Source organism: Dama dama, chromosome 1 (genome assembly GCF_033118175.1).
Source record: "Dama dama isolate Ldn47 chromosome 1, ASM3311817v1, whole genome shotgun sequence".
Taxonomy (NCBI): domain Eukaryota; kingdom Metazoa; phylum Chordata; class Mammalia; order Artiodactyla; family Cervidae; genus Dama; species Dama dama.
This window is the reverse complement of record NC_083681.1, coordinates 18,311,494-18,326,092: the sequence shown is the minus strand read 5'-3', so window position 1 is coordinate 18,326,092 and position 14,599 is coordinate 18,311,494. Positions and strand designations below refer to the sequence as shown.

General features: G+C 38.2%; 1 protein-coding gene across 4 annotated transcripts in view; it reads left to right on the top strand.

Moving 5' to 3' along the window:
* ALKBH8 (alkB homolog 8, tRNA methyltransferase) overlaps positions 1–14,599 on the top strand; it is a 123,725-nt gene that overhangs the window by 30,381 nt on the left and 78,745 nt on the right. For 3 of the 4 annotated variants that reach the window (XM_061144019.1, XM_061144027.1, XM_061144010.1), the window contains 4 exons: positions 1,111–1,242; positions 2,816–2,911; positions 4,284–4,388; positions 9,582–9,652. In XM_061144019.1, the coding sequence (XP_061000002.1) occupies positions 1,111–1,242; positions 2,816–2,911; positions 4,284–4,388; positions 9,582–9,652 (404 nt within the window). The remainder of the gene's footprint in view (positions 1–1,110; positions 1,243–2,815; positions 2,912–4,283; positions 4,389–9,581; positions 9,653–14,599) is intronic. The other variant, XM_061144037.1, reaches the window with a different exon arrangement.

The window sequence follows — 14,599 nt, the reverse complement described above, 5'->3', positions numbered from 1 at the left end:
TTCTTCGGAGCTCAGAAGCTCTCATAAGATTTTTATTTTATTTTGACACACTCTGTTAAGGTAAACCAAATCAAGGAAAAACAACAAGCCAGTCTTACCCCTAATAACTCAGTCCTACCTTACTCAGTGTTAAACAGAGCCTAGTCTCTCAACTGAGGCTATCTACTCAGTATCCAAACTGAGCCTTCCCAGTGCCTTAACACTGAGGGTTCCCTGCTCGAGCAGAAGCTTCCTAGTCCTCTGACTGAGGATATCCCGCCCTGTGTCCAAACTGAGCAGCCAGGTACATCTTGAAACCAAGTTTCAAGGATAACTTTTTCCCCCACTGAATAAAACTTAGGATCATCAGCCAGTAATGGGAAATCCTAGAACCAGGAGAGACTCACCCAGATTCATCTGGACTGGTCAAGCAGGCTGATGGGCAAAGAAACCAAGGCTCTGGATCTCTGTAGAGTCCAGGTGAAGAAGAGGAATCTGCTCTGGTCTCCTTGTCCATCAGCAAAATGTCAACTAAAAAAACTTGTCACAACCTGGAAACAGAGTTGTTTTATTCAGTGAGAATTCTTAGGACTTCAATCCCAGGAAGCAGCATCTCAAGTAGCCCTCAAAGCCCTGCTTTGAGGAGGTGGGGGAAGCAGTCAGGTTATAGAAAAGTTTGTGACAAAGGGGGGCAGGTAGTCTGAACATAAAAGATTGTTAATTAAGGAAAACCAGGTATCTCAAGGAATTTAGCACTTTTCTAAGTATGGGAAGATGCAAGCATCTGGGGCTTATTTACTGAAATCCTTTCTTTCTACGAACCTCTCCTATCTGGGGCCAGCATCCTGTTTCTTGATTTTGTTACATCCTTAGTTCTTCGTTCACTGTAGGGGTTGCTAGCAGCTGATAGCTGGTGGATTGCAGGCATTGGGCACCCCTGGGGCTCAGCAATTTATTATATTTGTAGGCCCAAAATCACTGATGACTGTGCCTCCTTGTTTACTGATATGGCAGGAAATACTCCATTTCACAGGGGTTTTGTGAACTGATAAAAGGCTAATTGAACAGAATTATTTGTCTATGAGAACTTTAAGTTTTGTATGTTGACTATTTTAATTTTGTTTCCCACAGCACAGTGGAAAGAGTTGGGGCTTCAAGCCTTGCCTCCAGGCCTCAAAGTACTAGAAGAAATTATTTCTTCTGAGGATGAGAAAATGCTTTTGGAGAGTGTTAACTGGACAGAAGATACAGACAATCAAAATTGTAAGTAAAACTTTAAATCTGATATTTAAAAGCTTCTGCAAAATTTCTTCTTGTTCTTTGGTTTATTAAATTGTTTCCTCAAAATTACTGAAAGTGCTCTGGATCCACTGTTAGGTAAGTCACACTAACAATTCTTAACAGCATTAATAATAAGTAGCTTTTATATATAGGTATCAATTTAAAACTGCAAATTGATGAATATTTATTAGCCAACATTTGTAGAGCTGACAAAGGTCCGTCTTGTCAAAGCTATGGTTTTTGCAGTAGTCATGTATGGATGTGAGAGTTGCACTATAAAGAAAGCTGAGCGCTGAAGAATTGATGCTTTTGAATTGTGGTGTTGGAGAAGACTCTTGAGAGTCCCCTGGACTGCAAGGAGATCAAACCAGTCAATCCTAAAGGATATCAGTCCTGAATATTCATTGGAAGGACTGATGCTGAAGCTGAAGCTCCAATACTTTGGCTACCTGATGCAAAGAACTGACTTACTGGAAAAGACCCTGATGCTGGGAAAGATTGAAGACAGGGGGAGGAGGGGATGACAGAGGATGAGATGATTGGATGGCATCACCGACTTGATGGACATGAGTTTGAGCAAGCTCTGGGAGTTGATGATGGATAGGAAAACCCGACGTGCTGCAGTCCATGGGGTCACAAAGAGCTGGACACGACTGAGCGACTGAACTGAACTGAACTGTAGAGCCAACATTAATAAGCTGTTTCACATACGTTTGGTTGTCTGTATTCATGGGTTCTGTATGCATGAATTCAGTCAACTCTGGACTGAAAAAATTTGAAAAAGAAGCAAAATTCTACAAAGTTCCAAAAGGTAAAATATGTTGGCAGTTCATTATGTGTATATATATATATATATATATATATATATATATATTGTATTTGCAACTGTTTTACATGTCATATACATTGTACTAGGTATTGTAAGTAATCTAAAGATGATTGAAAGCATTCTGGAGGATGTGAAAGATATTTAGGTTACACGCAAGGATTTTGGCATTTGAGGGAACCAATTCCCCAAGGATACACAGGGACAACTGTATATTGTCTTATTTGGTTCTCTCTCAGTTAAGTTCAGTTCAGTTGCTCAGTCGTGTCCGACTCTTTGCGACCCCATGAACCACAGCATGCCAGACCTCCCTGTCCATCACCAACTCCCAGAGTCCACCCAAACCCATGGTTCTCTCTACCCTAAGGTAAACTTTACTATGAGGAATTAGCAGTTCAGTACCATATGATTATAATGTAGTAAGAACGTCCTGGAGAAATTTACAAATTAGTTACTCTGTTTCCGGATCATTAGCAATCTTGTGAGCGGCAGTGTATATGGTTAGCTCTTTCAGATTGATATGGGTGAAACCCTTAAAAGTTTGTTTCAATTTTAGACTTAAAAGAATAGCAGATATGAAGTAGAATATTCAATTTTACTGAAGACAGTAATTTAGCAGTTAACAAAAATTGCCATTATTAAATTAATCCTTGTTCATAAAGTTAACTTTGAAATATATGAAGGAATGAAATTATTTTTCTCCTAAATAGTTTACTTCTCTTCATACAGTTCAAAAATCCTTAAAGCACAGAAGAGTAAAGCATTTTGGCTATGAATTCCACTATGAGAACAACAGTGTAGATAAAGATAAGCCGTTACCTGGGGGTAAGTAATTGTTAGCAAACAGTAAGGGCTGGCTCAGGAAAAAATATTAATATTTAATATTAGGATATCATGGTTGAGATTATTTTTCACTTGTCATTTGTATGTTAACATATAAAACAGTTGATTAAATTTAAGTCATTTAGATTAAATAGTGTAGTTTTGTGTTAAAAATGTTATACATACAAATAAAGCTAAATTTAATTTCTCTTGAGCACTATCCTTATTCCCGTATACCTCTTTAGAAGTAATACAGTTAACAGTTTAGTGCATATTATTTCAATCTTTATAAATGAATTTACATCCAAATAACCTGTTTAAATATATAGTTGTTAACATGTAGTAGTATATTGTATGTCATGAATTATATATTCATATATTGTCACATTATCACAGTATATGTTAGAGATCTTATATAGGTTTTCATTTTATTGAATATTTAGTAATAGCTTATTCATTTAGTTTCCTTTTGCTAGACATTTAGGTTGTTTCTAGTTTTTGGCTTTTACAAGTTGTGCTGCAGTAGATATCTTTGTACACACCTCTTTATGCTTTAAGCAAGAGTTGCTCAAGGGAAATGAAACTGCTAGATTAGAATTCTGTCAAAGTTATGCTCACTTAAAAATGTCAGTAGACACTGACAGATTGCATCCTAAAAGAGCTATACTAACATTCTCTCACAGAATGCTTACTTCCTTACCCCAGCTGCATGTGAAATACCACTTTTAACTTTATACCTGATTACTAGTGAGATTGGCCATTTTTATTTCCTTTTCTGTGAATTCTTTTTCATCTTCTTTGCTAGTTTTTTTCTAATGAGTGGTGTAATGTATTAATAAGATTTTACTATATAATCTAGATATTAATCCTTTGGTAGACATCTTTGTTGGAATTCAATTTATGTGTATTTTTATGACTTTCGTCTTACTTAAGGATTTCCTTTGCCTCATGAAACAACATTTATGATCCCAATAAAAGTGACTTAGTTCTACTTTGAAAAATATGTTTTTTAAAAAGAAATAATTTAAAATAATTAAATTTAAAATAAATTAATAATTTAAGATAATAAGAAATTGGTCAGGCTAGTTTCCATATAATATTGTAAATTTTATAATTGCTGCTCTAAAAAAAACCAAAATTGTCATCTGCAAAATTCTTTTGTATATTTTATTTGATAAAGTTAATAAAATAACTTAAAAGATTATTAAGATTTTGTTTTTATTTTCCTTTGTTTGTGAGTTTACTGTTATGTTTGGATCTGACTACTAAACTAAAAGCTGTGTGATTTTTATCACTGACTATTTTTTTCATTCTTGGGTTAAACATGAAAACTAAATATTTTAATAAGTTTCACTTTTATCATTACTGATTTCAGGTCTTCCTGACATTTGTGAGAGCATTTTAGAGAAATGGTTGAAGGAAGGATTCATTAAACATAAACCTGATCAATTGACTATAAACCAGTATGAACCTGGGCATGGTGAGTATTTCTTCTTTTACAATTCCTGTCATAAATTTCATAACTTAGTGGGTTACATAGCTCCCTAAGATCAAAGATATTATTTTTTTGCTTAAATTTACTCTTAGAGTAATTTGCTTATGTCTGTTACCTGTGTTGATTTTAATCCCTTTGCAATTTTACACTCGGTTTCTTGAGGAATTTGCATCTCTAAGTGTAAACAGACTGACATGTTGTTATTTGTGATTTTCTTTTGTTCCTCCCTCAACATTGTTTTTTTGGAGAGGAAGAAGATTGCTTTAAAAACAAAGAAAGCATGTAGAATGGAAGAAATCAAATAATTTACAGGTACCAAGAAAAAGGCTAATTAGTTAGATCACCTTGATCTTCTTATTCTTCTGTAGAGAATGTGGAAGATAATTCTAGGATGACAGTTTAATGGAAAATTTTTAGGTTATTGATTTTTTGCACTTGTTAGCATCTTCATCTGATATTTGTACTAATCAAATGATATTGAGGGCTTTATTAGTGACAAGTTATGGCATTTTTTCCCTCTGCATTTATCATGTTTTATGATAACTTAGTCTTTCCATTGGTCTATAAACTCCTTAAGGACAGCGATTGTGTCTTACTAGCTTCATATACTCTCACGATGTAGCAAAGTTCCTTTCAAGTAAGAGATATACTCAGTCGGTGTAGATTGAGGGTGTATGTTGTCACCCTGCTTATTAACTTATATACAGAGTACATCATGCAAAATGCTGGACTGGATAAATCACAAGTTGGAATCAAGATTGATGGGAGAATTATCAATAACCTCAGGTGTGTAAATGGTACCACCCTAATGGCAGAAAGCAAAGAGGAACTAAAGAGCCTCTTGATGGAGGTGAAAGAGGAGAGTGAAAAAGCTGGCTTAAGTTCAATATTTGTAAAAACAGGATCATGGCATTCGGTCCCATCACTTCACAGTAAAAAAATGGGGAAACCGTGGCAGACTTATTTTCTTGGATTCTGAAATCACTGTGGATGGTGACTGCAGCCATGAAATTAAAAGATACTTCCTCCTTGGAAGAAAAGCTATGACAAAACTAGATAGCATATTGAAAAGCAGAGATACCACTTTGCCAGCAAAGGTCCATATAGTCAAAGCTATAGTTTTTCCAGTAGTCGTGTATGGATGTGAGAGCTGGACCATAAAGAAGGCTGAGTGCCAAAGAATTGATGCCTTCGAACTTTGGTGCTGGAGAAGACTCTTAAGAGTCCCTTGGACAGCAGGGATATCAAACCAGTCAGTCCTAAAGGAAATCAACCCTGGATATTCATTAGGAGTTCTGGTGCTGAAACTGAAGCTCCATTACTTTGGCCACCTGAAGGGAGGAACTGACTTATTGAAAAAGACCTTGATGCTTGGAAAGATTGAAGGCAGGAGGAGAAGGGGACAACAGAGAATGAGATGGTTGGGTGGCATCACCTACTTAGTGGACGTGAGTTTAAGCAAACTCTGGGAGATGGTGATGGACAGGGAAACCTGTCATGCTGCAGTCCATGGGGTCATAAAGAGATGGACATGACTTAGCAACTGAAAAACCACAATAGTGTCAATTGAGAGACTGGTGAAAGAAGCCATATCGTAAATATTCATAAGATAGTCTTCATGCCTGGCTGTTATTTTTGTTCTACAAGTACTTGGGAATCCAGTATTCACAGGGCAGAATGACTTTGTTAGCTATCTTGGGATGAGATTTGGGAAATGCCCTGGTTAAGCAGTGACTCTCAAGTCTTGATTTTACAATCAAGTCACAATGGTGCTTTAATGTAAAGTTATCTTTTTAGTTTAGACTTAGTTTAATTTTCATACTGTTCATGGGGTTCTCATGGCAAAGATGCTGGAGTGGTTTGCCACTCCCTCCTCCAGTGGACCGCGTTTTGTCAGAACTCTCCACTGTGACCTGTCCATCTGGAGTGACCCTGCCCAGCGTGGCTCATGGCTTCACTGAGTTACACAGTCACCTTCGCCACAACAAGGCTGTGATCCATGAAGGCTGTGATCTGGAAGGTGAGCCCCCCAGGTCAGAAGGTGTCCATTATACCTTCTGAGTGTCCATTATACCTACCTGAGAGTGGAGGTGATTGCTAATAGCTCCAAAAAGAATGAAGAGGCTGGGCCAAAGCGGAAATGACAGTTGTAGATGTGTCTGGTGGTGAAAGTAAAGTCCAATGCTGTAAAGAACAGTATTGCATAGGAACCTGGAATGTTAGGTCCATGAATCAAGGTAAACTGGATGTGGTCACACAGGAGATGGCAAGAGTGAGCATCGACATCTTAGGAATTGGTGAATTTAAATGGGTGAGAGTGGGTGAATTTAATTCAGATGACTATCATATCTACTACTGTGGACAAGAATCCCTCAGATAGAAGTGGAGTAGCCATCATCATCAACAAAAGGGTCTGAAATGCAGTACTTGAGTGTAAAACTGATCTTGGTTCATTTCCAAGGCAAACCATTCAGTATCATAGCAATCCAAGTCTATGCCCCAACCACTGTTACCGAAGAATCTGAAGTTGACTGGTTCTATGAAGACCTACAAGACCTTCTAGAACTAACACCACAAAGAAAGGTATCCTTTTCATTATATAGGATTGTAATGCAAAAGTAGGAAGTCACATGATACCTGGATTAACAGGCAGGTTTGGCCTAGAAGTACAAAATGAAACAGGGCAAAGGCTAACAGAGTTTTGCCAAGAGGATGCACTGGTCATAGCAAACACCCTCTTCCAGCAACACAAAAGATGAGTCTAGTGATGTGGACATCACTAGATGCTCAATACCAAAATCAGATTGATTATATTGTTTGCAGCTGAAGATGGAGAAGCTCTATACGGTCAGCAGAAACAAGACCGGGAGCTGACTGTGGCTCATATCATGAGCTCCTTATCACAAAATTCAGGTTTAAATAGACGAAAGTAGGGAAAACTGCTAGGCCATTCGGGTATAACCTAAATCAAATCCCTTATGATTATACAATGGAGGTGATGAATAAATTCAAGGGGTTAGATCTGATAAGAGTGCCTGAATAACTATGGACGGAGGTTTGTAACATTGTCCGGGAGGCGGTGACCAAGCCATCCCAAAGTAAAGAAGTGCAAGAAGACAAAGTGATTGTCTGAGGAGGCTTTACGAATAGCTGAGCCGAGAAGAGAAGTGAAAAGCAAGGGAGAAAGGGAAAGATACAGCCGTCCAAATGCAGAATTCCAGAGAATATCAAGAAGAAATACGAAAGCCTTCTTAAGTGGACAGTGCAAAAAAACAGAGAAAAGCAATCAATAGGAAAGACTAGAGATCTCTTCAAGAAAATTGGGGATATCAAGGGAACATTTCACACAAGGATGGACACGGTAAAGGACAAAAACTGTTGAGGACCTAACAGAAGCAAAAGAGGTTAAGAAGAGGTGGCAAGAATACACAGAAAAAAAAGTCTTAATGACCCTGATAACCATGATGGTATAGTTACTCACCTAGAGCCAGACATCCTGGAATGTGAAGTCAGGTGGCTTTGGGAAGCATTACTATGAACAAATCTAGTAAAGGTGATGGAATTCCAGCTAAGCTGTTTCAGATCCTAAAAGATGATGCTGTTAAAGTTCTGCACATAGTATGTCAGCAAATTTGGAAAACTCAGCACTGGCCACAGTATTGGAAAATATCAGTTTTCATTCCAGTCCCAAAGAAAGACAATGCTAAAGCCAGCTTCTGTACAGTTGTACACATTTCACATACTAGCAAGCTTGTGCTCAAAATCCTTCAGGCTAGGTTTCAGCAGTGTGTAAACCAAGAAATTCCAGATATATAAGCTGGGTTTAGAAAAAACAGAGGGGCCAGAGATCAAATTGCCAACATCCATTGGATCATAAAGCAAGTGAGTTGCAGAATATTATCTACTTCTGCATTGACTACACTAAAGCCTTTGCCTTTGTGAATCACAAGGAACTGGAAAATTATTAAAGAGATAATTTAATTTATCTTTTACCACCTAACTGGTCTCCTGAGAAACCGATATGCAAGTCAAGAAGCAAAAGTTAGAACCAGACATGGAAAAATGGAGTGGTTCAAAATTGGGAAAGGAATATATCAAAATTGGGAAAGACTGTATTGTCACCCTGTTTATTTAACTTATATGCAGAGTACATTATGCAAAATGCCAGGCTGTATGAAGCACAAGCTGGAAGCAAGATTACTGGGAGAAATATCAACAACCTCAGGTATGTAGATGATACCACGATAGTGGCAGAAATTGAAGAGGAACTAAAGAGCTGCTTGATGAGGGTGAAATAGGAGACTGAAAAAGCTGGCTTAAAACTCAACATTCAAAAAGCTAAGATCATGGCATCTGTTCCCATCACTTCCTGGAAAATAAAAGGGGAAAAGTGGAAACAGTGACAGACTATTTTCTTGGGCTCCAAAATCACCGAGGATGGTGACTGCAGCCATGAAATTAAAAGATACTTGCTCCTTGGAAGGAAAGCTGTGACAAACCTAAACAGTGTACTAAAAAGCAGAGACATCACTTTGCCGACAAAGGTCTGTATGGTCAAAGCGTTGGTTTTCCAGTAGTCATGTATGGATGTGAGAGTTTGATCATAAAGAAGGCTGTGCACCAGAGATTCGATGCTTTCACATTGCTGTCCTGCAGAAGCCTCTTGAGAGTCCCTTGGACTCCATGGAGATCAAAGCAGTGATCCTAAACGAAATTCATACTGAATATTCTTTGGAAGGACTGATGCTGAGAGTGAAGCTCCAATACTTTGGCCACCAGATGGGAATAGCTGACTCTTTGGTAAACACCCTGATGCTGGGAACGTGTTGAAGGCAAAGAAGAAGGGAATAGCAGAGAATGAGATGGTTAGATAGCCTCACTGACTCAATGGATGTAAATTTGAGCAAACTGGGGATATTGAAGGACACGGAAGCCTGGCATGCTGCAGTCCATGGGGTCACAAAGAGTTGGACACGGCTTAGAGTCTCAACAACAGCAGCAACAACAAATTTAATTTTATTTACATTCATCTTAAATGTTTCCTTTTACCTAAAATTACAGTAGATTCCTGTTTATCAAATGATGTTTTCACTATAATCCTTGAGGCTATATTTAGAGATGTCTTAAATGTACTCAGAGGAAAAGTGAAGTGACCTGTTACCCTATGTTCCATCTCAGGAATTCCTGCTCACATTGACACGCATTCTGCTTTTGAGGATGAGATCATTTCTCTCAGTTTGGGATCAGAGGTAAATTTTCAAACACTTTTATTAGCTATCAGCAAATGTCTTACCTTATGCAATGCTCTTTTCATAGGATTTCTCACATTTCTTATTTCAGATGAGTTAAGAGTTAAAAATGAAATGTAAAGACACCATTAGCATTTAATTTCTTATAGAGTGTGAAATTATCACAGTCTCTTCTTTCAGGTGTCCAGAGTTTTATGTATCAGCTCACTAGATGGCAGGAAAACCCTGTAAAATACATGGTACTTTTGTAAGTTAACTAAAACCGAAATGGCCATTTTACAGTAATTTACTGTAGCAGCATTGCCATCTAGTGGCTAAAGATAGTAGCTGCAGTCTATAGATTAAAGTGTGTCTGGAATTTTGATAAACTTGTTTACATATATTTTGTGATTCAGTCCCTTCAAAAACTTTGAACAGTAATAGGTAATGTTTCTTTACAAATAAAGACGAGGTTCATGTTTATTCGCTGATATATTTTTATAGTATGGTTATACTTTATTTGATCTGCTATGTGAAAGTTGCTCTGTCGTGACCCCATGGACTATACAGTCCATGGAATTCTCCAGGCCAGAATGCTGGAGTAGGTAGCTTTCCCCTTCTCCAGAGGATCTTCCCAACCCAGGAATTGAACCCAGGACTCCCGCATTGCAGATGGATTCTTTACCAGCTGAGCCACAAGGGAAGCCCTTAAACTGCTACAGAAGCTATCAAAAGCATGATTTAATGCAATCCATGCAAACTGAAGCTCTGAGGCCTTCCCTCATAGCTCAGTTGGTAAAGAATCTGCCTGCAACGCAGGAGACCCTGGTTCAATTCCTGGGTCAGGAAGACCAGTTAGAGAAGGGATAGGCTACTCACTACAGTATTCTCAGGTTTCCCTTGTGGCTTAGCTGGTAAAGAATCCACTTGCAATGTGGGAGACCTGGGTTCTATCCCTGGGTTGGGAAGATCCCCTGGAGAAGGGAAAGGCTACCCACTCCAATATTCTGGCCTGGAGAATTCTAAGGACTGTATAGTCCATGGGGTCACAAAGAGTAAAACATGACTGAGTGATTTTCACTGTATTTCATTCATGAAAACTGAAGATGGAGTTTTAGATAGAAATCAGAATTTAAAATCTAGAAGAGTCTTTAAAACACAAGGTTGTTTCAAAATCTTGTTCCTGGATGTAAATACTGTTTTCTGGTATTTTTTTGCATTTGCTTAGTTCAGTTCAGATCAGTCGCTCAGTTGTGTCTGACTCTTTGCAACCCCATGGACTGCAGAAGGCCAGGCCTCCCTGTCCATCGCCAACTCCTGGAGTTTACTCAAGCTCATGTCCATTGAGAGTCAGTGATGCCATCCAACCATCTCATCCTCTGTCGTCCCCTTCTCCTCCTGTCCTCAATCTTTCCCAGCATTAGGGTCTTTTCAAATGAGTCAGTTCTTCGCAGCAGGTGGCCAAAGTATTGGAGTCTCAGCTTCAGCATCAGTCCTTCCAGTGAATATTCAAGACTGATTTCCTTTAGGATGGACTGGTTGGATCTCCTTGCAGTCCAAGGGACTCTCAAGAGTCTTCTCCAACACAACACTTCAAAAGCATCAATTCTTCAGCGCTCAGCTTTGTTTATAGTCCAACTGTCATACCCATACATGACTACTGGGAAAACCATAGCTTTGACTAGGCACACCTTTGTTGGCAAAGTAATGTCTGCTTTTTAATATGCTGTCTAGTTTGGTCATAACTTTTCTTCTAAGGAGCAAGTGTCTTGTAATTTCATGGCTGCAGTCACCATCTGCAGTGATTTTGGAGCCCAAGAAAATAAAGTCTGTCACTGTTTGCATGAATTAATGGAACTTGGTGCCATGATCTTAGTTTTCTGAATGTTGAGAGTTTTAAGCCAACTTTTCATTCTCTTCTTTCAGTTTCATCAAGATGCTCTTTAGTTCTTCACTTTCTGCCAAAAGGGTGGTGTCATCTGCATGTGGGAGGTTATTGATATTTCTCCCAGCAATCTTGATTCCAGCTTGTGCTTCATCCAGCCCAGCGTTTCTCATGATGTACTCTGCATATAAGTTAAAAAAGCAGGGTGACAATATACAGCCCTGACATACTCCTTTCCCTACTTGGAACCATTCTGTTGTTCCATTTGCTTAGTTCCCATCACTAAATTTTGCTTTGGCTTTTTAACTTTTGCTGAGCTTGTGTGATCATGTTGATACTATATCTATAGAGCTAGTGTATTTGTTTGATAAGGCAAAACCATCTTATCCTCTCCACTTGTGGATTCTTATTAAGTGCTTTACAAAATAATGAGGACAGGAAGGGAAAAGAGCTCTTCACTGTCTTGTTTATTTTCATTTTACCTCTTATCCTGGCTTGTAGCTTTAGGGGATCAGTAAAGAACATCTTTTGTCTTTTCCTCCTAATTGTGTAACCAGTGTAGAAATGAGATAAAAGATAAATGAATATCAGAATGTCAGCTGCTGAGAAAACATGGAAGATCATGGCTTTGGATCTGTTTCCAACTGGATTTATTAATACTTCAACTCTGAATTAGACATACTGTCCTTTACACTGGTACAGCTGATGACTTTTCCCATAAAGGCAGAGGCTGTCCCTATAACAGAGGACATTAAGAAGTATACATTAAGATTCTGCATACTAGCTAGATTTGAAAGAAGAAAGGGCTCATTGAAGCAGGTTTGGCTCTAGGCTGACCAATCAGCTGAGGTGTGCCTTTTCTGTGGAGAGTTGGAAGTAAAGAAATAGAGAAAATAGGTCTTCCTATTACTTTCATTCCTATAGAAATTCTCTCCATTCCTAGGGAAATATAAAAAATGGGGCCTAAATATTCCTCCAACACCCTAAAAGGTGATTATATAGTTTTTAAGTTATAAAGAAGGGGAAAACTTGCCTCTAGTTGCACTGAAAATCTACTGTAATCATTATCTCCATTTGGTGTCTCTGGAGTCACACACTTTTTCCCCTAGTGGAAAAAAAACGGTAGTATAATTGCCTTACAGTATTAGTTTCAGTTATACAAGATAATAATTTGGTATTTTTATATTCTGTTAGATGATTACCACAATAAGACTAGTTACCATCTGTTGCTGCACAAAGTTATTACAGTATTATTGACTATATTCTCTGTGCTGTGCATTTCTTTTGCTAATTTGTTTTGTAAGTTTGGAAGTATGTACCTGTTTATCTCCATAACCTGTTTTACTCATCCCCCCATCCTCCTCCCGTGTTGGGACGACCAGTCCTCTTTATCTGAGTCTGCTTCTGTTTTGTTACATTTGTTTATTTTTGTTTAGATTCCACATATAAGTGAGATCATACAGCATTTGTTTTTCTCATCTGACTCATTTCACTTAACATAATATACTCTAGCTCCATCCATGTTGTTGTAAATGGTAAAGTTTCCTCCTTTTTTATGGCTGAATAATTTTATGTGTGTGTGTGTCTCACATTTTGTTTATGAATTAATGGGCTCTTAGGTTGCTTTCATGTCTTGGCTGTTGTAAATAACGCACATGGAGGAGCACGTGTCTTTTCAAGTTTGTGTTTATTCCTTATGTAAGGCAGAGTTATGTTTGAAATGTGCAATTTGCTGATGTGTGCTCTGGAGTAGATTTGTTTGTGGTGTTTTCTATTTAACTTTTGATTGGATCTCATATTGCTTGCTTCACATATGCAGTATTGTAGACATGTGTTCATAGTATCTGATCAACTAGGAAAGTTTTCACACCAGAAATTTCAAATGATACTCTACTTCTTACACCTCACTCAGAAGCAATGAGAAATAAGTTCCTTTGGGCCCCAATTTAGCTGTTTTGTCTACTACTTGCAGATCACTCTTATATGCCATAGGATACCACAGTATCAGGTATGAGTTTATTTTTGCCCCTCGTGTTAAAACTATTAAGGCTTGAACTTTAGAAAATTGCTTCTGACTGCAGCAAGGGAGCAGAGCTCATTTTCTTTCTTCAATTATTTTCAAATGGGAAGTCCTGTGTCCTCTGTATTGATTCTGGGGTGTGTTATCACTGCCATTGCCTCCTTCCTTTGAGCTTCACGAGACTTGGTAATCTTGAGATTCCATTTTTCAAGGAATTTAACAAGTAAATTCATGACTTTTAGTGTTTTTTGTTGTTGTTTTATTGGGGTATAACTGCTTTACAATGTGGTGCTAATTTCTGCTGCACAACTTGATAAATGAGCGGTGTGTACACGTACAGGCCCCTCCTTGTGGGCCTCCCTCCCTCCCCACCCCCGCCCAGTCCCACCCATCTAGGTCACCCCAAAGTTTCCAAATGCCCTCCCTGTGCTGTTTATAGCAGGTTCACCCTAGCTATCAGTTTTATACATGGCAATGCATGTATGGCAGCCTCTGTCTCCCAGTTCATCACTCCCCCACCCCACCAGGGAAGTCCTTCACTATTGTTTTCTATTTCATTTATTTCTATTATGATCTTTATGATTTGGGGTTTAAAATTTTTTCTTTCTATAATTGCTCTAGGTGTAACGTTAGATTGTATATTGGAGATTTTTCTTGTTGCTTGAGGTGAAATTGAATTGTTATCAACTTTCCTCTTAGAACTGCTTTTGCTGTGTCCCATAGGTTTTGGGTCACTGTGTTTTTTGTTTCTATGTATTTTTTAAATTTTCTCTGATTTCTCATGATCTCTTGGTTATTTAGTAGGGTAGCCTCCACGTGTTTGTGTTTTTTTATAGTTTTTTTTTCCCTTGTAATTGATCTCTAATCTCATGGCAGTGTGGTCAGAAAACATGCATGATATGATTTCAGTTTTCTTAAAAGTACTGAGGCTTGATTTGTGACCAAGATGTAACCTATCCTGGAGAATGTTCTGTGTGCACTTGAGAAGAAAGTGTATTCTGCCACTTTTGTGTGGAATGTTGTAAAAATATTAGTGAAATCTATCCAGTCTATTGTGTCATTT